This window comes from Scheffersomyces xylosifermentans (genome assembly GCF_036884685.1).
Source record: "Scheffersomyces xylosifermentans strain CBS 12540 chromosome Unknown RJT20scaffold_7, whole genome shotgun sequence".
Taxonomy (NCBI): domain Eukaryota; kingdom Fungi; phylum Ascomycota; class Pichiomycetes; order Serinales; family Debaryomycetaceae; genus Scheffersomyces; species Scheffersomyces xylosifermentans.
Window position 1 is genome coordinate 510643 of NW_027042945.1, and position 21143 is coordinate 531785.

The 21143-nt window shown below is 40.7% G+C and overlaps 9 protein-coding genes across 9 annotated transcripts; 6 read left to right on the forward strand and 3 right to left on the reverse strand. All coding sequences in view use genetic code 12, as the record gives it.

Annotated features, from left to right (window-relative positions):
* Positions 1-637: 637 nt before the first annotated feature.
* RJT20DRAFT_130404 (uncharacterized protein) lies at positions 638-2903 on the forward strand. Its single transcript, XM_064917731.1, has one exon. The coding sequence runs from the start codon at positions 999-1001 to the stop codon at positions 2712-2714; it is 1716 nt and encodes a 571-aa protein (XP_064772407.1). The 5' UTR covers positions 638-998; the 3' UTR covers positions 2715-2903.
* Positions 2904-4207: 1304 nt separating this feature from the next.
* RJT20DRAFT_136679 (uncharacterized protein) lies at positions 4208-4747 on the forward strand (the record flags this gene model as incomplete). Its single annotated transcript, XM_064918494.1, has 1 exon — positions 4208-4747. The coding sequence occupies one exon, from the start codon at positions 4208-4210 to the stop codon at positions 4745-4747; it is 540 nt and encodes a 179-aa protein (XP_064772408.1).
* A 1341-nt stretch (positions 4748-6088) lies between these two features.
* RJT20DRAFT_136680 (uncharacterized protein) lies at positions 6089-6622 on the forward strand (the record flags this gene model as incomplete). The annotated part of the gene is made up of 2 exons (XM_064918495.1): positions 6089-6320; positions 6519-6622. 2 exons carry the CDS (start codon positions 6089-6091, stop codon positions 6620-6622), a joined length of 336 nt encoding a protein of 111 aa, XP_064772409.1.
* A 1059-nt stretch (positions 6623-7681) lies between these two features.
* Positions 7682-9496, forward strand: RJT20DRAFT_99472 (P-loop containing nucleoside triphosphate hydrolase protein; the record flags this gene model as incomplete). Its single annotated transcript, XM_064921768.1, has 3 exons — positions 7682-7760; positions 7806-8047; positions 8108-9496. Coding segments are annotated over 3 exons (1710 nt in total), but the record flags the coding sequence as incomplete, so codon positions are not given.
* Positions 9497-9588: 92 nt separating this feature from the next.
* On the reverse strand, positions 9589-11131 carry UFE1 (Ufe1p). The gene has a single exon (XM_064920798.1). The coding sequence runs from the start codon at positions 10761-10763 to the stop codon at positions 9681-9683; it is 1083 nt and encodes a 360-aa protein (XP_064772411.1). The 5' UTR covers positions 10764-11131; the 3' UTR covers positions 9589-9680.
* A 367-nt stretch (positions 11132-11498) lies between these two features.
* RJT20DRAFT_190 (uncharacterized protein) lies at positions 11499-12281 on the reverse strand (the record flags this gene model as incomplete). Its single annotated transcript, XM_064919252.1, has 1 exon — positions 11499-12281. One exon carries the CDS (start codon positions 12279-12281, stop codon positions 11499-11501), a length of 783 nt encoding a protein of 260 aa, XP_064772412.1.
* A 693-nt stretch (positions 12282-12974) lies between these two features.
* On the forward strand, positions 12975-14005 carry RJT20DRAFT_57867 (uncharacterized protein). The gene has a single exon (XM_064920799.1). It carries the CDS (start codon positions 13068-13070, stop codon positions 13719-13721), a length of 654 nt encoding a protein of 217 aa, XP_064772413.1. The 5' UTR covers positions 12975-13067; the 3' UTR covers positions 13722-14005.
* A 639-nt stretch (positions 14006-14644) lies between these two features.
* SPT6 (chromatin-remodeling histone chaperone) lies at positions 14645-19318 on the forward strand. The gene has a single exon (XM_064917732.1). The coding sequence runs from the start codon at positions 14888-14890 to the stop codon at positions 19220-19222; it is 4335 nt and encodes a 1444-aa protein (XP_064772414.1). The 5' UTR covers positions 14645-14887; the 3' UTR covers positions 19223-19318.
* Positions 19319-20801, reverse strand: RJT20DRAFT_130411 (uncharacterized protein). The gene has a single exon (XM_064917733.1). The coding sequence runs from the start codon at positions 20733-20735 to the stop codon at positions 19407-19409; it is 1329 nt and encodes a 442-aa protein (XP_064772415.1). The 5' UTR covers positions 20736-20801; the 3' UTR covers positions 19319-19406.
* Between the last annotated feature and the right edge of the window lie 342 nt (positions 20802-21143).

Below are 21143 nucleotides of genomic sequence, written 5' to 3' on the forward strand. Positions count from 1 at the left end.
TACCAAAAGAGGAAGGTGACCGTGTAAGGTTAGTAATATTATTAAATATTATTAAATAATTCAAAGCTTAACTATAACTAGGCGGCAGCATTATTATTAGACTATTGAAGCCTTTAAAGGCACACACTTTAACCTTCTTCTTCACCATTATACTCCACTGGCAATGAACTGGAATTTGAGATATAGCGGACGGTCCAGTTCAATTCAGTTCATTTCAGTATATCTACTGCCTCCACCTCTGGGGCTAATCTCCAACATTCCAACCAAGAAAACTAGCCGGCCCGTGGCTTTGACATATCCTTATCTCTATCTCTGTATAGCTCCAACTTGGCAACTGGAACCTAAATAGAGAGTTCCTCACTAACTCTCCTATTTCATATATCCTCACTATCTAATTTATTCCACTCATACACACTCTCTCACTCCGGGTCTATCTCTCTTAGCGTCTCTCAGCGTCAATCTCTCTCACTGTCTTGCTCTGTCTCTATTTCTCGCTGCATCTTTCTCTCAGCGTTTCCCTCAGCTTCTACCTCTGCTACATCCGAGAGTCCCCACCCCCCCCCCTCGAAATCTACCCCTCCAACTCCACCCTCGAACTTTCCACCCAACCCTCGAATATTCGCCGTCGAACATCCACCCACCCAAATAAAATACACCTCCAAATTCGCGATTTTCCTATTCCGGAACTTCAACCCGAGCGTCTTATCAAACCCCAATTTTCACCATGATGAAACTATATAAAGAGCACGGTTTCCTAGGTAAGAAGAAGAAAGGAAGAATTCCAAAGACACCAAGAGTTCTGGTTTTGTCCAAAATACCAAAGGCTCCGCTTTTCAGCAAACGAAATCGAGATTTAACTCATATCAGACACTTATCCAGCGTCCATTTCCCCACGATTCGGAATTTTTCACTCACAATCGGTACTATCATAATATAGTACTCCCGTAAAAACCGCTTCTAGACCCATTCAAAAAGGCTAAAGTCAGTTCAGATAAAAAATGTCGTTCGAATCCTTCTTGGTCCACGACAAACTCGAGAATTACGAGGATCCAGTCAAATACAACAAAGATTGGCTTCCTCTTGTTGAAAAATACAGATCAGACCTTGCTGATGCAACCAGTGAAGAGTATAAGATCAAGTTGCCAAAGCCAATTGACACCTTGATTGCCGAGCAGTTCAACCCACTCGACTACTTGTACAAGGAGAAGCTTTTAACCAAGGAAGAATTCGCCATCACCGACTCCTCGGCTACAGATTTGGCTGCGAAAATTGCTAAAGGTGATTTAACCTCAGTTGAAGTCTACAAAGCTTTTGCCAAAAGAGCTGTTATTGCCCACCAATTCACTAACTGTGCATTGGAACTCTTCCTTGATGAGGGTTTGAAGAGAGCAGAGTTCTTGGACGACTACTACAAGAAAAATGGCAAGACCATTGGTCCATTACACGGTGTACCTATCTCCTTGAAGGAACAAATGAACTACAAGAACAAGATCACCCATGGAGGTTATGTTTCACAACTTAAACACATTCCTACTGAGCATGGTGTTACTATTCAAATCTTAGAGAATTTGGGTGCCGTTTTCTACATCAGAACCAACCAACCTCAAACATTGATGCATTTGGACTCTAATAACAACCTTATTGGATTGTCTAAGAACCCTTTCAACTTGCTCTTGTCTTCTGGTGGTTCATCTTCTGGTGAAGGTTCCGTCGTTGCCTTTGGAGGAAGTGCTATCGGAGTTGGTTCGGATATTGGAGGTTCCATCAGAGGTCCATCAGCTTTCTCTGGTTGTCACGGTTTAAGACCCACTACAAAGAGAGTGTCTTTACACGGTGGAGTCTCAGCTGGTGCCGGTCAAGAGTCGGTTGGTGCTGTTGCTGGTCCAATGGCTCGTAGTATCGATGATATTGATTTGTGGATGAAGACATACATCAACGATGGTAAGCCATGGGACTTGGACCACGCCAGTTTGCCTATGCCATGGAGAGAAGTCCCCAAGCCAGCTGCTAAGGATTTGACCATTGGTGTTATGTATGATGATGGGTTGGTAAGACCATCTCCTCCAATCGTCAGAGGATTAAAAGACACAGTGGATAAGCTTAAGGCTGCAGGTGTCAACATCGTAGAATTCAAGCCAATTAGAACAAAGGAAGCATATGAAACAGTACACAAGATGTATACTTGCGATGGAAACTACATGCAACACAAGCTTTTGTCGGAATCTGGTGAACCATTGACAAAGTTGACCAAGTGGAACTTGAACTACGGTGACGGATCTAAGGCTTATACTGTTGCCGAGAATCGTGAATTGAACGTGGTGAGAGACTCCTTAAGACACGAATACACTGAGTTCTTGGTCAATAACAAAATCGATTTCATATTAAGTCCAACCTATAACAATGTTGCACCTAAATCAGAAGAAGTATACAACTGGTCATACACTTCTTTGTTCAATATTTTGGACTTCCCAACTTTGGTATTCCAAACTGGTTTATTCCAAGACCCAGCAATTGACAAGTGGACTGAAGAAGATCTTAAATATGAATTCAGAAGTGAACTAGAGAAGTTAGAAAACTCCAGCTATAAGCCAGATGAGTTCATTGGAGCTCCTATTGGTTTACAGTTATCTGGTAGAAGATACTTCGATGAGGAAGTCGTTGCTGCTGGTAAGACCATTGTGGATATCTTAAAGGCTGATTTATTCAAGCATTAAGTCTGCTGATGACATGACTTCTTTGCAGATATTTTGCTTATTCGTATTTATTACAAGTGGCCTGTAACAGCGGTTCCTGTTGTCGCTATTCAGTCCCTCTCAAGTGTTCCAAGGTTTGCTATTATCTAAATTATTAGAGTCAATTCAATAGATTATTTTGAATGCATATATATTATTAACGGAAACTCCTTGACCTACACTCTAATTTCGTATCATCAGTAAATATGACCTCTCCAACGTTGGTTTCTAATATTTAGTAATTGTAATTGCGAAAGATATCACGAGATATCAGCCGTTGTTGCAATACGGTGCAAGAGAAACTCAAGAACGTAATGGAAGCGTTGACTTGAACGAACGGAAGAAGCAAGCAAGGAAGGTCGGGAGAGAGAGAGAGAGAGAGCATTTTCTACCGGGTCATTTACAGCCGTTGGGATTTATGGTGATAACACCAGCAGAGTTGCATAGATTTAGGTTACCAAAGGCTCCAACTAGATGCTTGTTGGAGAGATTTCGCAACAACGGGTCTACTGTAGACATTAACAAGCGATACTGAGAGACTAAACTTCTCTAGGAAGCGCAAATAGTCTAAGTCCTGACGTTTCTATACATTGACCCTTCTCTTAGAAACAATCTACTAAAGTAGCAAAGAAAACAGCAAGCTTCTATGATCTGCATAAATGATGTGCCAAGTACTTGTCAGCATTTCTAGCCACTCCTAACCACTTCTAACCCAGTCTAGATGTTGAGATGGGCTGCTTGCGGCAATCTGTAGTAGCAAGGAAGACCATAACCTCTACATAACGTGCCACGCCCATGACTCAAAAATAGTCTTAATTAGGAGATGTAAGAGAGTTATCAACTGCCCATCTGCTCTCACTGAACCCCACCCCCACCTCCTTCAATCCTATCAACTATAGCCCATTCTCACAATTTTAGAATACTATCCGCTTACGTACCTGGCAGTAAGAGCCACCACTATGTTTTCTGGGTAGCTTCCACTGCCTGGTAAGGTTCCAAAAGAAATGACTAATTTTTTTGCGTATGTATTTAACGTAATCTTTACAAAACCGTTGATGCAGTTTGTTACACACATAGACATTACTAATACTAATAATATCACCGGATACGGTGGGAAGCTAAGATAATAACCATGCTAAGAGTTCCTGAAAGGCTGTGGCTACTTGTCTTAAATGTTGATTTAGGAGTATTTTCTAACCTATATGTGAATTTAAGGTTTGCTGATTTAATTCTTGAGAGGGGGTGTAGTGAAAGGATAAGGTTTGCTACTGTCTAGAGGGCTAGATATTATAAGATTGAATTTTAGCAGTTGAACCTTATTTAGAGTGGAGAACGTTGGGATGAGGAGATAACGTTATTGCTGGCAAGAAGTATATATATCTTGCGTTCGGCTGTAGTTGAATGTCGAATTGAAATATTTATCTTCACACAACAACTTCCATTGATCATCTCTATAACATTACATTAAATACAAAATGACTACTTCAATCATTGCTCTCGAAGACTTCCAACACGACTGGGAAGACGCTTTTATGCAATTGGAATCTAGCTACATTAAGTACTTGTACGACGACAAGTTGTTAACTGAGAAGGAATTTAACATCACCAAGGCTCCAATGGCTTCCATTCGCTACAAAATCGCTTCTGGACAATGGACAGCCACTGAAACCTTGATAGCCTTCGTTAAAAAATCAATTATCAACCACAAGGTTGCTAGCATTAGCTCAGTCAAGGATGCCATTCTCCGTGCTCAATACTTGGACTGGTACTACAAGACCCATGGAAAGACCGTGGGACCATTACATGGTTTACCAATTGCCAAGCCATGTGCCACTATATTCAAGGAGTCGTACGGAGATAGCTCCTGTGACACTGGCGCTATTTATGTTGAAAAGTTGGACATCTGTGTCGAATTCAACATTGCTCCAGACAACATGAACGTCAACTCTGCTAGAGGTTTTGTTAAGAGAAGAGGAATTTACAATTACGGTCTCCGTACTCAATTTACCTTTTAGAAGGACTATTTATCATATCACAATTATCATCACCACTACACTGCATAACGTCACATAAACCGGGATATCCACTTTAGATTTAACGACCCTCCATTTTTCACTTCTTTTCCCGTATCATTTTACTTGGTTATTTTTTAGATTTTTATCACTTTTTTTGGTCAAACTATGAGTTCTTAATAAAACAGATAATTTCAATATTAAGATGTATAATTGTAAGCTATTAAACTCAGAATACTTTAAATTGAATTGCAAGATTGAAATATTTGGAGGGCTAAAAATTTGCAATCGCACGGTGGTGTCCCGTTGATAGGAGAATTGCAATCAAATAGGGGTGTAAAAAGAGGCTACAAAAAGACTAGATGGATTCAGGAATGGTTCCGTGGTTTCTCATTTATTACAGTTCTTAAGGTTCTTAAGGTTCCAGAAGATGAGATAGGTCTCGACTTGGGTTAAGTCTCGACTTCCCTGTAGGGCTGCAAATTCACAGTTGGCTATATCTATGATATCATCATTTCATGTCGAGTAGTTTCAGAGCAATCGGAAAAATCTGGTAGTTTGCGCCGCAAGTAGTTACATAGGGTGTTGGTAGTACTATGTACGAAAACTTAAACTTTATAGACGCCAACCAGGGCAACAACTGGCCTAGAAAACATGTAACCAGTTTTGCTTGGCAAGTTTGCTTGAAGATGGCTGATATCCGCTTTGTTTCGAATATACATTCGCTAGAGCACAATCCGAATTGTAGCACAATACATAACCGAAGGTTATCTTTTTTACTTCTGGGCTCTGACGTAACGATAATGGCAGATGTAAAGCGCCTTTCGGGTCAACCATAACTCGTTTTTATGATATTTGCTAATGGTATTTGCCTTTATGGTATTTTTGTCCTTCCTTATGGCATACTTAAGGGACTCCCTGTCCTTCATTACGACTTATTTAAGGGACTCCCGGACCCTTCCGCCTCATCATTTTGCACCCTTCTGATAATTTTTCACTACAGATATAAAACTATTTACTTAAATTCACTACAATGTATTTCTCCCATATGATTCCTTTCAGATGGACCAGATGCTCCAGATGGACCAGATGGACCAACAATACCATCTCTCGACTAAGTGACCTCCTCTTCCTTAACCTCCTCTGCCTAAACCCCCAATCTCTGTGTAAACCATACAATCGCATTAAGCCCATCGCCTAGCTCTCGTTATCCTCGCTGTCTCATTCCTCACTAAAAGCCAATTTTTCAGGCTCAAATCGCTGCCATAGTTAACTTTCCAGTGGTGCTTTTCTTCCCACACTCCACAGCAACACCCCGTATTAGAACCGTTCCAGAACTGAAAAATGGACTACGACGACGAGCTAGACTATGCCTCCCACGAAGACGAGGAGTTCAACGAGGAATCGCTCCCAAACGACGAGTATGACAAGCTCCATTCGTCGCTTGCCGAGTTAAAGAAGGAACTCCTCAATTACAACGATGAAATCCCCGAATTCGATCTAAAGGAGGCGCTCTACTTCAATTTCTACGATGTCCCAGCTGCCCTTGCCGAGATCAAGGACAGATATAAGAAAAGTACGTATTTTTACCCAATCTTTCATCCCATTTCTACACCGCTTCCCTAGCTCTCCTGTTATTCCGTTGCCCGGTCTCGAACTTGCGATTTCTCGTTCCTGTCTCTTTTTTCTTTTTCTTTTTGCCCGATCAAATGTCATTTTTGTATGTCGTTTTTTCCCAAGTCTGCGAAAATACGTCATAACGAAAAGTCGACAGCTGCAAGAAACGACGAAGAAGAAGACAAAGAAGAAGACAAAGAAGAGGAAGTAAAGGAAGAGAATAAAGAAGAAGACCAAGTAAAGGAGGAGAAAGAATCATAAGAAGAGAGAGACCGCAGTATCGATTTAGTAAAGTAGTCTTCAATAGAAAAGAAAAAGAGTGAACAACTAATTGGACTTATTGATATTTGTTCTGTTGTAATTAAGACAAGACAAGACAAGACAAGACAAGATAACGATTCTTGTAAAGAGAGTTGTTCATTACTCATTTAGTGTATCATCGACTTTATTCAAGGAAGTAAGCTGATACGCCGCTCATTCAAATCAATTTAGCTTTATAGAAAAGCGCTAAGCAATCTTCAGTATTGTTATTACATGAATATTACTCATTCAAGCATTGATTCATTGATTCATTCTCCGGTGAAAAGTTATAAAACCAACTCAACGAAAGTCACATTATAACAAGTGAATTCGAAATAAAATCTTCAATATTGTCATAAAATCTTCAATATTGTCCTAACATTATCAACAACTTCATATTGTTTCAAGGCACATACTCATTAGCATACAATACCCGCCATGTCTTCAAAATTGGCCCAGATAGCAAAGCTCCGAAATCAAAAGAGACTTGACGAAGAAGCAGCTAAACGCCAGCAAAGTTCACAAATAGATACGCCTGCTAATGGCCAAACGTCTAATCAACAAACGTCACCAATACCGTCGGATGTTGCTATTGACTCGCCACCAGCAAAACCAATCTCTAAGCTTGCCGCTATAGCACGAGCGAGAGCGTTGAAACGTGCAGAACAAGATGCAGCTGAGAATCTCAATAATGGTGATGCTTCTAGCATAGAGATACCAAATGGTGTGCCGAAGTCAGTGGCTATCTTGGACAGGTTAACTGCATCTTCTCTGTTTCGGAAAAGTCTCCCAGAGAAGCCAAGTCTGGTGCCGACTAGGGAACCTCAGAGTAAGCTAGCTGCATTGAGATTGAAGAAAGCACTACAGGCGAAGGAAAAGGCTGAAGCAGATAAAGCCAAGGAATTGCAATCACCCGCTACAACTATTGATAGTGAAGCAACCAATGACTCCAATAGAAAAGATAGGCCAAACAATGGAACAGATACCAGTCTAGATTCTGTTTCTCAAATCGATCCACAGATCGCCATCAGCTTGAAATTGGATAACTCAATTCTCCTAATACATCCAAGAACAAAACTATCAACCTTTCTTTTCGACAGTCAAAATGACATAAACACGAATGATATTGATGTCCAAAATTTAGCAAACAACTCCATCAAACGAAGACTACAATACAAACAGCATATAGAAGAAAACAGAGCAAAGAGAGTAAAAGCGGAAAACTCCTTATTCCATACACTTACTAACATAAATCTTCCTCTAGAAAAAATTACTAAAGCCAAACAAGCTTTCTCCAGTCCTTCGCCAGATGACAAGATCTTGGAAGCTCAAAAGCAAGCATTTGAACAGGGTTTGAGTAACTTGAGAATAAGCCAAGCTTCCTCTGTTGCTCCCTCTAAGTCGCCTACTCCTACACCAGATTCTAGCGTTGCCGACCTCAAAAAGGGTGTAAAGATCTCCAAGCCTGCAAAGAATATAGATCTTAAGAAAGAACTTTCAACCAACAGCAAATACTCCAAGCAGCACAAGTCATTTGTAGTAATTGGACATGTTGACGCCGGCAAATCAACCCTCATGGGCCGTATCTTATTCGACTATGGTATCGTTGACGCTAAAACAGTGAACAAGTTAGTCAGAGAAGCCGAAAGAGCTGGAAAGGGATCCTTTGCCCTTGCTTGGATAATGGACCAGACCAGCGAAGAGAGATCGCACGGTGTTACTGTAGACATTTGTGCCACTGATTTCGAAACTGCCACTACTAGATTTACTGCCATTGACGCTCCAGGTCATAAGGATTTCGTTCCACAGATGATCGGTGGTGTTTCACAGGCAGACTTGGCACTTTTGGTAGTTGATTCCATTAACGGTGAGTTTGAAGCAGGTTTCGCCATGGACGGTCAGACCAAGGAACACACTATTTTAGCTAAGAGCTTAGGAATTGAGAGAATATGTGTTGCTGTGAACAAAATGGATAAAGAGAATTGGAGCGAAGATCGTTTCGAGTCTATCAAGTCACAATTGACTGAATACTTGACAAGTGACGAGGTCCAGTTTGAAGCTGGTCAGATTGACTTTGTGCCGATTTCCGGTTTATCTGGTAACAATGTCGTAAAACGTGATGATTCTATTGATGACTTCAAATGGTACAAGGGCCCAACCTTAGGAGAATACCTTGAAACTGTTAAATTGTCTTCGTCGATCAATTCAGACTCAGTTTCCCAATTACTTTCAGAAGATTTCTTTGTCCCTGTCCACGATTCACACAAAGATAAAGGTGAGTATAAAATCAGTGGTAAGATCAGCAGTGGAGTTATTCAAGTTGGGGAAACCATCGTGGCAGCTCCAAGTGAGGAAGTATTGCAAGTCCAATCATTACGTGTGGCCAGAAAACAAGTTGACTTTGCTATCCGTGGTGAATTGGTTGAAATGTCCTTCAAAGCCAGTCAAGTGACTAATGATAGTACCGAAACCTTCAGAATCGGAGACTTGATCTCCAAAGTTGGTTCTCCTGCCAGAACTGTGAAGAAATTCGAGGTTTCTTTGCATTTGTTCAACATGGATAAGCCGTTATTGGTTGGAATGCCATTTGTGCTATTCAGGAACAACTGTCAGGTCCCAGCCAGAATTTCAAAGCTTATTGAAATCACCAGTGGTAAGAAAAAGAAGAAGCTACTCCATCTTGTATCAAAGCAGACAGCTATTGTTGAGATAGAAGTCCAAGACGGCAGCTCGATCCCATTGACCAAGTATTCAGATAATAAGGTATTGGGTAGAATTGTTATCAGAAGAGAAGGTGTAACTATCGGTGCTGGTACCGTAGTGGGCTTTCAATGAAGTTCAAATGAGTTGGAAGAACCAATACAATGTATATATATATCAACCTAATTATAATAACACATACTACAACAATCTTTGCTTTAATCATTAATCTTCTTTGCATTGACTACTAGCATTGCAAATGAATAAGTTTGTTTCGTATATACCAAGCTTCAAACATTATCTAACTCCTAATATATCTCTAAAAGGATATACGGTCCACGAATAATATTAAGAATCCCATGATTATACACATTGTTACTATCATGTTAGTACCTCTTTTGTTCCGACTTGTAGCCTTATTCAATGTCTTGTTTCCCATCTGGACGTCTACTTGCACCTGGTCATTGTTGTCCATAAGGCTATTTATTTGTTCTCCTTGGGTTTGCAATTTGAATGACAATTCATTTTGAATATTTATGATATCGACAATGGACAGTTGGACCTTTTCCACCTGTTTCAATTGGTTAGTTTTCATGGTCAAAAACTCCTTATTCTCGGTCTCCAAAAGCAGGAGCTGCTGTTGTGTATACTGTGGTTGCTGGTACTGAAGCTGGCGCATCTGCTCCTCTTGTTCTAATGCTGTAGTTTGTTCTAACGTATTTAATGGTGGGGATGCAATGGGGCTAAGAACATTGTTGAATTCATTGTAGTTGAGGTCTTCGTCTTCATCAAAATTCTGAAAGTTTAACGATTCTAACTGCTTTTCACGGGAATTGCGCTTCTTTTGGATAACTTCGAAGCTCTTGTTGACGGAATCTAGTGCTTGCATCAAGAAAGTTAGCACCTTTTCCCTATGAGATCCTATCGTCAATAGGAACAATCTTTGATCTGAAGGTTCATCATCGAGAATATTTTTGAAAAAAAAGCTAGAAATACCACTCTCGGGCACTTTTGGTATAAGCGAGTTTCTTTTGGCTTCATAACTCTGTAAAAGACTGAGTTTCTTGTACAATTGTTGGATCTTATACTTGAACTCTTCATCTATTCTGTTCTTATCGTCTACAGAGAGCGAATTCAATGCTGATTTCGAGATTTGCGGCTCGTCGTTCACTGCCAAGTAGGGCGATTTGATTACCGCCACAAATTGGTTGAGGTCCGCTATTATATTATAGAATTCATAGCATTCTTTGTCAAACGTATCCTTGATGACAGGGTAGTTCTTGCTGTTTTTATTCCTCAATTTCCTCACTTGTCTCGAATCCAAATCGTCTTTCACTCCGCCACCAAGTTCGCTCTGGACAATCTCAACACATTGTTGGAAGAGCGGTGTCAAGTCGGTCATTTTTCACTATTTCAGATAAAGAATTCAAACACTGAAAAGTCTCTTGCTTCTGATTCAAAGTCATTTTGTATAAGGTATGGTGGAGCGACATTGTATGACATGTCGTCTGGTGTTTGCGACATTCTATACCGATTGATTGCAAAAATGTTGAATGGAGGTGGAGGGAGGTAGGGAAGTGGAGTGGGTGGTGTTATTGTAGGAATTGTACCAATTGTAGTGGTTTCGGGTTGGGAGATTGGAAAGGGCAAAAAGTGCTTTTCATTAAGGTGAAGAACACTGGAAATTGAAATGTCGCAATGAAGATAACCTACCTAACAGTAATCAAAGCAATAGTATATCTCTATAGTGGCCGGGGGGAGGGTATATTCTACTATTATACGTTCAAATTAGCTTAAATAAAACAAATTGACAAAAAGTTTCCAAAAGAACGTTTAATATGTATCACTTAACATGAATAAAAGCAATCGTATATCTCTCTGTAGTGGAAGGAGGTATATTCTGTTACTCTACGGTACTACATTCAATTGAAGAATTCTCCTTAAACAAAACACTTCTTGAAAAACAGCATCCACAAGATATCTTTGGAGAGTTGAGTTATACATTCATTCCTCTGTTTTCCAGCACCTACAACACTTCTCTATTCCATTCCATTTCTCATCGAGTTCATATATTCATATCCATACAATAATTGCTGTATTAATGGCTGCGGTGTGGGCTTTTTTGCACCCTTCCCTATTAACCATTAAGATACTCTATACATTTGGTGATCTCAACAGCATCGGTTCTGTTCTTGTTGGGCTCTGGAACAGCAATTGTCTTGGATTCGTATAAGATGTTCCATCTTCCAAGATATTCCTGGCCATTGATATTAGGAACGGAATAATTGTGTTCTCTTCTCTCCTCAGGTGATCCCTGGACATACTTAACATAGTCTGGGGCTCCTGGAAAGTATATATTGTCTGCGGCAATGACGGTTCCTGGAGCAATCAAGTTTAACGACTCCAAAACCCTAAGATCTGGGACATACAAGTTCTTCCAGTGGTCAATGAACACAAATCCTACGGATACATACGAATGTTTTTGTTCCTCCCAGGTATGGGCTATTTCTGCCAAAGAATTGGCGGCCCTGCCCACGACAATGGTCACTTTATGTTCCAAGCCGGCCAATTGAATGATCTGTCTTGCGATTTTAGCGAAGCCTTCATTAATCTCAAAACTGTAGTACTTAGCAGCAGGGTCTTCAAGCAATTCATTGGCAAATAAGATGGCCGAGTACCCAACGTAGCCTCCCAATTCTATCATCACCTTGGGCTTGACTTCTCTGATTTTGTCTACAATGACCTTACCCTTAAGTGGCCCTACGTTCATAAATGACTCCACATTATTTGAGTAGTCATCGATTACCTTAAGAACCTCTTCTGGTCTTCCTCTTATGGAATCCAACTTTTCCTTTGGCAATCCAAGGATGTGGTCAAGAAGCTTTTGCTCCTTTTCTGTCAGAGTCTGTTCCGTAGACATTATGTGGTTCTTCTTTTTCAATTGCTATTACTGTTCAATGGGCTCCCATTCGATTTCTCCATTGAAATATTAATATTTGGAAAAATTCGATCTAAATGCAGAATTAATGCCTTTATATATGACCCTAAAATCAAACTAAATCTGTCATCGATCTGTATATACCCTGGTCACGACGCCGAGTCTCCTTATAGCAGCTACCATCAACTGGTGGTGCACTTTTCTGGGGTATCCGAATCGGACCGTGATCCGTCAGGAGGCTGTCTATTTCTTGAAATGAACCGGACTCGGAGTAGAAGTCACTTTTAGAAAATGATAGATTAGCCAAACACGGCTATAGTATCCAACCTCCAAGTTTGGGGTGGAATGCTTACTTGTGGCGTCAAAATCACCATCTTCAGTGGTGTTATAGACATTGCAAAAATTGGAACATCTCGGGAACTGTGGCAGGTGGTTCCCAATGAGTTGAGAGAAGACAGTTTCCATACCAATTTCGGAGTTTTTGGGGATTTTTGAACTCAATTGGAAATCTTGCTTCCTCTTATACTCATCTTTCTCTTTTGGCCCGTTTTCCCTTTTAAGAAGCCATAAATTATCTACCATTAAACCCAATAAAATCTACAAGAGGGTCTATGGTTCCAAAAATGTCGTTTTGACGTCTGGTTGTCCCCAAAATGTCGCGCTTGCTATCTATTTCAATTGATGCAATGAGTTGACTTTTGAAGATGAAGAAGTCCTATTTGCGATAAGACAAGTGTTAGATACGGTGAAAAAAAGTTGTTGTGTCCAATGAAAGAGACCACATCTTCTGTTTCCTCGGTAGAAAAATCGGAGTCCGAAGGGGTTCCCAAGAAGGAGACAGTTGCAGAGAAGTTGGCACGGCTCAAAGCTCTTAAACAAAAGAAGAAAGAAAGTGAAATATTGAATAAAAAGGAAGTGATACAAGACCTCAAAAACCAGAAACTCAAGTCGATTCAGGCCAGGAAGGACGAAGCAAAAATTAATAGTGCTGAAGATGGCGAAGAGGTGTACAAGCCCCAAGAAACCAAAGGAAATAGAGAATATACCATCGAGGAAGCTGAGAAGTGGGAAGCAAAGAAGAAGTCCATAGGCGAATACCAACAGAAAAGGGGATATCTGAACCTTAATAAACTTGCGGAGTTATCATATAAGAAGGAAATTGGCAATTTGGAAGTGGATAAGGAAAGTTATGAGAAGGACAAGAAGAAGCAACAGCAACGAGCTGTCCAAGAGGGTGCTAACATTCCCGTATTTGATACCAAACATTCGGCATCAGCCGTGGCATCACTTGTAAATAATATCCAGGAATCAAATGTAAGAAGGATGAAACGAAGACGAAACAAGGACGACGACGAGGTTTCAGGCTATATTAATGATAAGAATAGGCAATTCAATAAGAAGTTGAATAGGGAATATGGTTAAAAAGAAGTGTTCTTTTAGGAAACAAGTTCATAGAACGACGATATAATAGAAATATACAAGGTGGGTAGATATTGTGTGAACTACGACTGAAAGAGAGTCTTACCCACCCTCCCATACTGACATGCACTCAAAGCCAAGTGCACTGAAAGAGATATTCTATCTCTTCTGCTTGATGTGGTTCTTGTTCAAGCTCAACAGAACACCACATTACCATAGAAGTGGTAATTTCCAGCTTTTGCCAATCTGGATAGCTTTCAGTTCACCCGACGAAGATTTCGCAGCTTTCCACCCATGTAAGCCTGAGGAAGAGTTAAATTGGCACCTTAATATCCGAGTTTCATCGGGTACCATTGGATGGCGGGCATACGGTATGTACTGCCATATGCACATACATATTATCAACAATAAATACAATAACAACGTCAAAGTACCCTCCACCCTAAACCTCACACCACTCCATACTAAACACTCTCACTATTAAAAATTCGCAGCACATTCTCTTCCATAGTTAACGAATTCACCGTAGATAACCAACAGAGAGAACTACAGTAACATTATTAATTGAAATATGAAATATAGGAAAGTCAAATATGGGAATTTCGGGAGATGTCGATTTTTCACCTCGATTTTCTTCCATTCACCTTTTGTTCCTCTTGTTTGTCTCTTTTGCACCCTTATAATTCTCTCTCTCTCTCTCTCTCTCTCCCTTGACTCCACCAAATAACCCATACACAAGAACGCATGCATAAGAACCACACATAAGAACCATCGGCGACTCACACTCACATAGTTAATTCACCTGCACATTGGTAAACATAATGTACAGGTCCTCACAACCCTCGCCATTACCCGGCCCTCAGAGTTTTTCATTTTCCTCCACCAAAAGTTAACATTGAAAATGACTGTTTTTACAGCCAACTGAAGGAAGAAACAACCCAGGAGTTCATCATCATACAAGGCGTCTCCGGTGGAAAACGGCATAGAACCTGTAAGAAGGAGTTTCGAACCGCAATCTGGATTTTTTTGGTGGATTGGACGTTTTCAGTAGCGCTTTGAATTGCATTAATATAGCCATTGAGACAAGTAACAGTTGTAGTCAGCGGTTAAACGGTGGACATTCCAGAAACCTTGATTTCACACACACAATTAGGCCATAACCACACAGAATGGCCAGGGAAGAAGAAGAGCGTGAAATTCGCGATGATGCATCCAACAACAGCTCGGACGAAGATGGAGATGACGTTCTCGATTCATCAGAAGAAGACGACGACGATGAAGATGAAGAAGCCATCCAGAAAGTGAGAGAGGGATTCATCGTGGACGACGACGAGGAAGAAGTCCGCTCCAGTAAAAGAAGAAAGCACAAGAAAAGGAATAGAGAAAAACGAGCTGCCCCCGCCGACGACGATGCTTTGGACGCCGATGATTTGGAATTACTTTTAGAGAACTCCGGTGCCAAACCATCGTCCAGCTCGCTGACTGGAAAATTCAAGAGACTTAAGAGAGCACAACAAGAAACCGAAGAAGAAACTCAGGAAACTCAAACAAGAGAGGAACGTCCGACGAGATCAGGATTAAATGACATGTTCTCCGATGATGAGGGCGCAGAGGACGAAGAACTTGAGGAAGAAGACGCTGGTTCTCGTGACCATGGAAGAGCCAATATCCTTGATGAATTCGAGGATTTCATTGAAGAAGATGAGTTCTCCGATGGAGACGATGAAGAAACTCGCCGTGCAAAAACTAAAGAACGTCAAAGAGCAAAGAAAGCTGGTCCAAGATTAGATATCTCTAAGCTTTCTAGTGTAGACAGAGAGAGTCTTCAACAGCTTTTTGAAGTCTTCGGTAACGGAGCCGAATACGAATGGGCACTTGATGCTCAGGAAATGGAAGACGAAGGTAATGGAGATGCTCTTGAACCAACATCGTTGGATGAAGTTTTCGAACATTCCGAGTTGAAAGAACGTATGTTAACAGAAGAGGATAATTTGATCCGTATCATTGATATTCCAGAAAGATACCAAAAGTTCCGTGCCAACTTGAATTATATTGATTTAGAAGGCGAAGAATTGGATAGTGAGAAGGAATGGGTAGCAGCTATTCTTTTCAAAGAGAAGCAGGGCTTGTTCAATGGTTTCTTGGAGGCTCCATTCAAAGAAGCTGTTGGCAAAGTCGTAGAATTCGTCTCGAAGGATGCCTACGAAGTCCCTTTCATCTGGACACACCGTAGAGATTTCTTGTTATTCTCGAGAGAAGTCGAGAATCCAGACGGTACCATAGATAACGAAGTGCACAAGCTCTTATATGAAGATGACTTGTGGAGAATAGTCCAGCTAGACATAGAATACCATTCTCTCTATGAAAAGAGATTGAATACAGAGAAATTGATAGATGGTTTACAACTTGATGATGATCTTGTCAAGGACATCAAATCTTTGGACACAATGGTTGCTGTTCAAGATCTCCATGACTACATCCAATTTACTTACTCATCTGAGATACGAGACCTTGCTGCTAAAAACCAATCAGAAGAAACAGAAGACAACAGTGAAGCAGCAAAACCAGGTAAGAAGCACTCTAAATATGCATTGTTTGAGAGAATTAGAGAAAATGTATTGTATGATGCAGTTAAAGCATATGGTATCTCCGCAAAGGAGTTTGGTGAGAATGTCCAAGATCAGAGTTCAAAGAAATTCGAAGTTCCATATAGAATTCACGCCACCGATGACTCCCTTGAGTCCCCAGAGGACTTGGTAGAGAAATTGTGTGAAGATGATGAGGTTATTTTCAAGGACGAAAAGACTGCTAGAGATGCTATTAGAAGAACTTTCGCAGAAGAAATTTTCCAGAACCCTAAAATCCGTCACGAAGTTAGACAAACTTTCAAAGCCTTTGCGCTGATTAGTGTAGCCATCACCGAAAAAGGAAGAGCCATCATCGATAAACATAGTCCATATGCTGATATCAAGTACGCAATCAATCGTTCTCCAGCTGATTTGGTTAGACAACCAGATGTCTTATTGAGAATGCTCGAAGCTGAGAGCTCCGGTTTGGCTGTGATCAAAGTCGAAACCAAGGACTACGATAATTGGTTCCAATGTATCTTCAACTGTTTAAAGTCAGATGGTTCTTCTGAAATTTCAGACAAATGGAACAAGGAGAGGGAACAGGCATTACAATTAGCATTCAAGAAGTTGTCACAGATGGTGGCTTTAAATACCAAGGAAGATTTAAGAAGAGAGTGTGAGCGTTTGGTTGCTTCTGAAGTGCGTAGAAGATTTTTAGGGAGAATTGACCAAGCCCCTTACACTCCATTTGGCTTTGATAAGGGTACCAAGCCTAACGTTTTAGCTTTGACTTTTGGTAAGGGTGACTTTGATAGTGCTGTTGTTGGTGTTTTCTTGAGGGAAACCGGAAAAATTGATGAGTACTTCAAGTCAGACGTCAATCCAACAAGTAACAGAGAAAACGAAGAGCAGTTCTCAGGCCAATTAAAGGAATTTTTTGACAAAAGTTTGGTATACGCCAAGCCAGATCTCATTGTCGTTGCTGGATTCAATGCCAACAGTAAGAGGCTCTTCGATTGTGTGAAAAACTTTGTTGAAAGCAACAATATCACCGCTAACGTTGATGAACTTCAAGATCAAAGCAACCCTCCATTGCTTAATGTGATTTGGGGTCAAGATGAGACCGCTAGGTTGTACCAAAACTCTGAAAGAGCTAGTCAAGAATTCTCAGACAAGCCTTCCTTAATCAAGTACTGTGTCGGTGTTGCACGTTATGTCCAAAATCCACTTTTGGAGTATGTTGCACTTAAAGACGATATTCTCTCGTTGAACTTCCACGAGCACCAAAAATTAATTCTGGCTGACTCCGTGAAGGAGGCAATTGAATCTGTCTTCGTTGATATTATCAACATGGTTGGAGTAGAGATTAATGAAGCAGTTAGAGATCCGTATGTTGCACAATTGTTACCCTTCGTTTCTGGTTTGGGTCCACGTAAGTCCTCTGGTCTTATTAGAAATATCAACTCAAAATTAGGGTCAAATTTGTCTAATAGAAGTGACTTAATTGAAAGTGAACTTACAACAGCTAACATTTTCATTAACTGCTCTTCCTTCTTGAATATTCCATTTGATGAAGGTTCCGCTGTTAGAGACTCAACAATCGAACTCTTGGATGCCACCAGAATTCACCCAGAGGACTACGACTTGGCTAGAAAGATGGCAGCTGATGCTCTTGACTTAGATGAAGAAGACATGGCACATATCGAAGAACAAGGTGGTATCATTTACCAGTTGATGCAAGAAGGTGTGAACAAGGTTGATGAACTTAACTTGGTAGCTTACGGTAAAGAATTGGAGACTAAATTCGGTAAGAAGAAGTATGCTACTCTTCAGATGATCAAGGAAGAACTTGTGAACAACTTCGAAGAATTAAGAAGAACATTCCACATCTTGGACAGCGCTGAGGTATTCCAGATGTTGACTGGTGAAACTCAAGAGACTTTCTCGCGTAATGTTGTTATACCGGTAACTGTCGTGAAGGTTGGAAAGAACTTCAGAGATTATGAGCAGGCCAAGATCCGTTTTGCGAAGGTCGTCACATCATCATTGGTTCAGGGAAATATCGAGGAAGATAAGATCCCAGAAGGAATTGACCTCAATCAGGGCCAGATTGTTCAGGCTGTCATCTTGGATGTCTTTTATGATACTTTTACTGCATCTTTGAGTTTACTCGACTCTGATCTTAAAAATGCTTCCGCTCCTCGTTTTGCCAAGGAAGATGGTAAATGGGATTTCTCTGCGGAGGAAGAAGACTGGAATAAAGAGCGTGCTAAGGAAAGAGCAAAGATGGCCAAAACAAGAAATGTGCAGCATCCATTGTTCCGTAACTTCTCATACAAGCAAGCTGAAGAGTTCTTGGCACCTCAATCAGTGGGTGACTGTGTTATCCGTCCTTCTTCTAAGGGTCCTCAATTTTTGACGATTACTTGGAAGGTATCCAATAACTTGTTCCAGCATTTACTTGTTCAGGAACGTACTGGAGGAAGAGTAAAAGAATACATTGTTGATGGAAAGAAATACTCTGATCTTGATCAATTGATCTTCCAACACATCCAAGCGATTGCAAAGAAGGTACTTGAGATGACTCGTCATCCTAAGTTCAGAGAAGGTACTCTTTCCGAGGTCAACGAATGGTTGGAATCCTATACTAGAGCCAACCCAAAGAGTAGTGCTTACGTTTTCTGTTTTGATCACAAATCTCCAGGAAGTTTCTTGTTATTATTCAAGGTCAGCGCAACCACTCCAGTTAACTCCTGGTATGTAAGAACTGAGGTTGACGGCTACACCTTGAAGGGTTTCTTGTATCCTAACATGCTCCGTTTATGTAACGGGTTCAAGCAGACTTTTAAGTCATATATTTCGAACTCAAGGGCGCCAACCAACACAGATCGCGCACGTCCTCCAAGCGGTTCATATGGTGGTTACGCCTATTAAAATCTCTACAGTTCTGTTTATTGTATTCTAGCTTCAACTTCATAAAAAACATTGTACATTTTTCGTTAATTCCAAAAGGAAATGAATATATATCATAAGTAATCCGCTTACTCTGTATCGGAAGTAATAATCTATTTACACATTGCATGCTTAAGTAGAGGTCCATTAAACGTCAAACGTGATTTTATGTGAACTTTCTGTAGCCCATTCTCAACTTGGAGCGGAAACTATCGCCATCAACGTATGTTCCCATAAGCCATCTGTCTCCACCATTCTCATCAGAGAACTCAAGACGAGAGTGTAAAACTCTTCTATTGTCGAAGATTACACATGCACCTTCTGGCATCTTGACTTGATAGTGGTTCTGAGGATCATTGATGAAGTCCTCGAAAAGTTGGAATCCTCTAATAAAGTCTTGGAACAAAGATGCTTCAGCAGCATCCTTAGCCAAGTCCAAGTCAGTCTTGTGTGAATCATTGTTAGTCACACCAAATTCGAAGGGCCCTTGGAATGGTGGAGCGTAGTTGACTGTGACAATCTTACCTTCGTCCTCGACAACCACGGGTCTTTTATAGAAGTAGTACTCGTTATTGTTATCATAATGATATGTCACTGGAACTATCTTCAACGCCAAGTAAGCTTGTGGATCAACCTTTTTAACGTGCTCTGCGGCGAGGAATGAGTCACAGAAGACGTTTTCTCCCCCAAGGGTTGAGTTTTGGATGAAATGAAGCAACTGCAAGCCTGGTGGAGACTCGTAGTACAAAAGGTCCATATGCAAAGGTAAAAATGTGTTGGTGTTTGCAATATTTTTGGCTTCTTCCTTTTCGTTCTTCACATCGAATAACGTTCCATAGAAAGTCTTCTTTATGTAGCCAAACCTATCTGCCAACTTGGCTACAGGCCATTGATAAGCATTTTCTTCATTCATCTTTTCCAAACCTGAAGTCTCAGTAGGATTTGGAATCGAGTTGACAAAGGAAAGTCCATATCTATTAAGGTTCAGCAATGTCTTGAAGAAAGTCTTGTCATCAAAGTACTCCAGGTACTCGACTTGCAAGCTATCGATATTCTCCACAAGTTCTTTGTTGTGCCAAGGAGTTCTATCAGCAGGGAAGAATTTTCCCTTTTCACGAGACTCCGAATTAATGAACTTCCTCAAAAAGCTTTCTGGATACTCGGATCTCGAGATCTTGCCATTTTGGTTCCATTCAATCTTCAACACCAGTTCATTGTCGTTTTCCTTGATGACTGGAGGTGAGTTTACCGTCAAGTTTTTAGCGATTTCAGCCGTAGTGAAGAGCTTTTGGCTCGAGAATGGGTCAACCGATTCTGGAGCTTTACAAGAATCTCTGAGAAAAGCGTTGTTAAACTGAACCGAGTGTTCTTGGTCAAACACTACAGTCGTATACAGATTATCATATCTGTCTAATGCAACCGAGGAAGAATACCTACAGCATCTTGCAGCCAACGGTCTTAAAATCCCTCTTTTGAGCGCGTAATTTCTTAGCATACTACCTAATGTGGTCACCTACCCGTATCTAGCAATAGAAACCTATAATTACAATTCGAATTATTCAATTTTAAACTTCTTGAAAAATCACTGAATTCTTATACTCTGATCCGATTTTTCATGTGGGGCAATTCCGAGGATGCTACGTGCGGCTCATCGAATAGCCGAAATTGAGACTGGCGATGGGGCGAGAACAGCATAGAGAGATTCTACACTGACGAAAAGACTAGTGGATAAACGGGTAACATCCTTTGTACATTCCTGACAGTAGTACGATGGGTGATATGATACTCGAGGCAGCAAACTCGTAGTAAAATCGGTTTTTCATAAGTCCATTGGGCAAGTGGTCCTTTTGGCAGCGGAAAATTCTGGTCACGTGAGTTTTGCTTCTCATAGTTCTGTCCGACA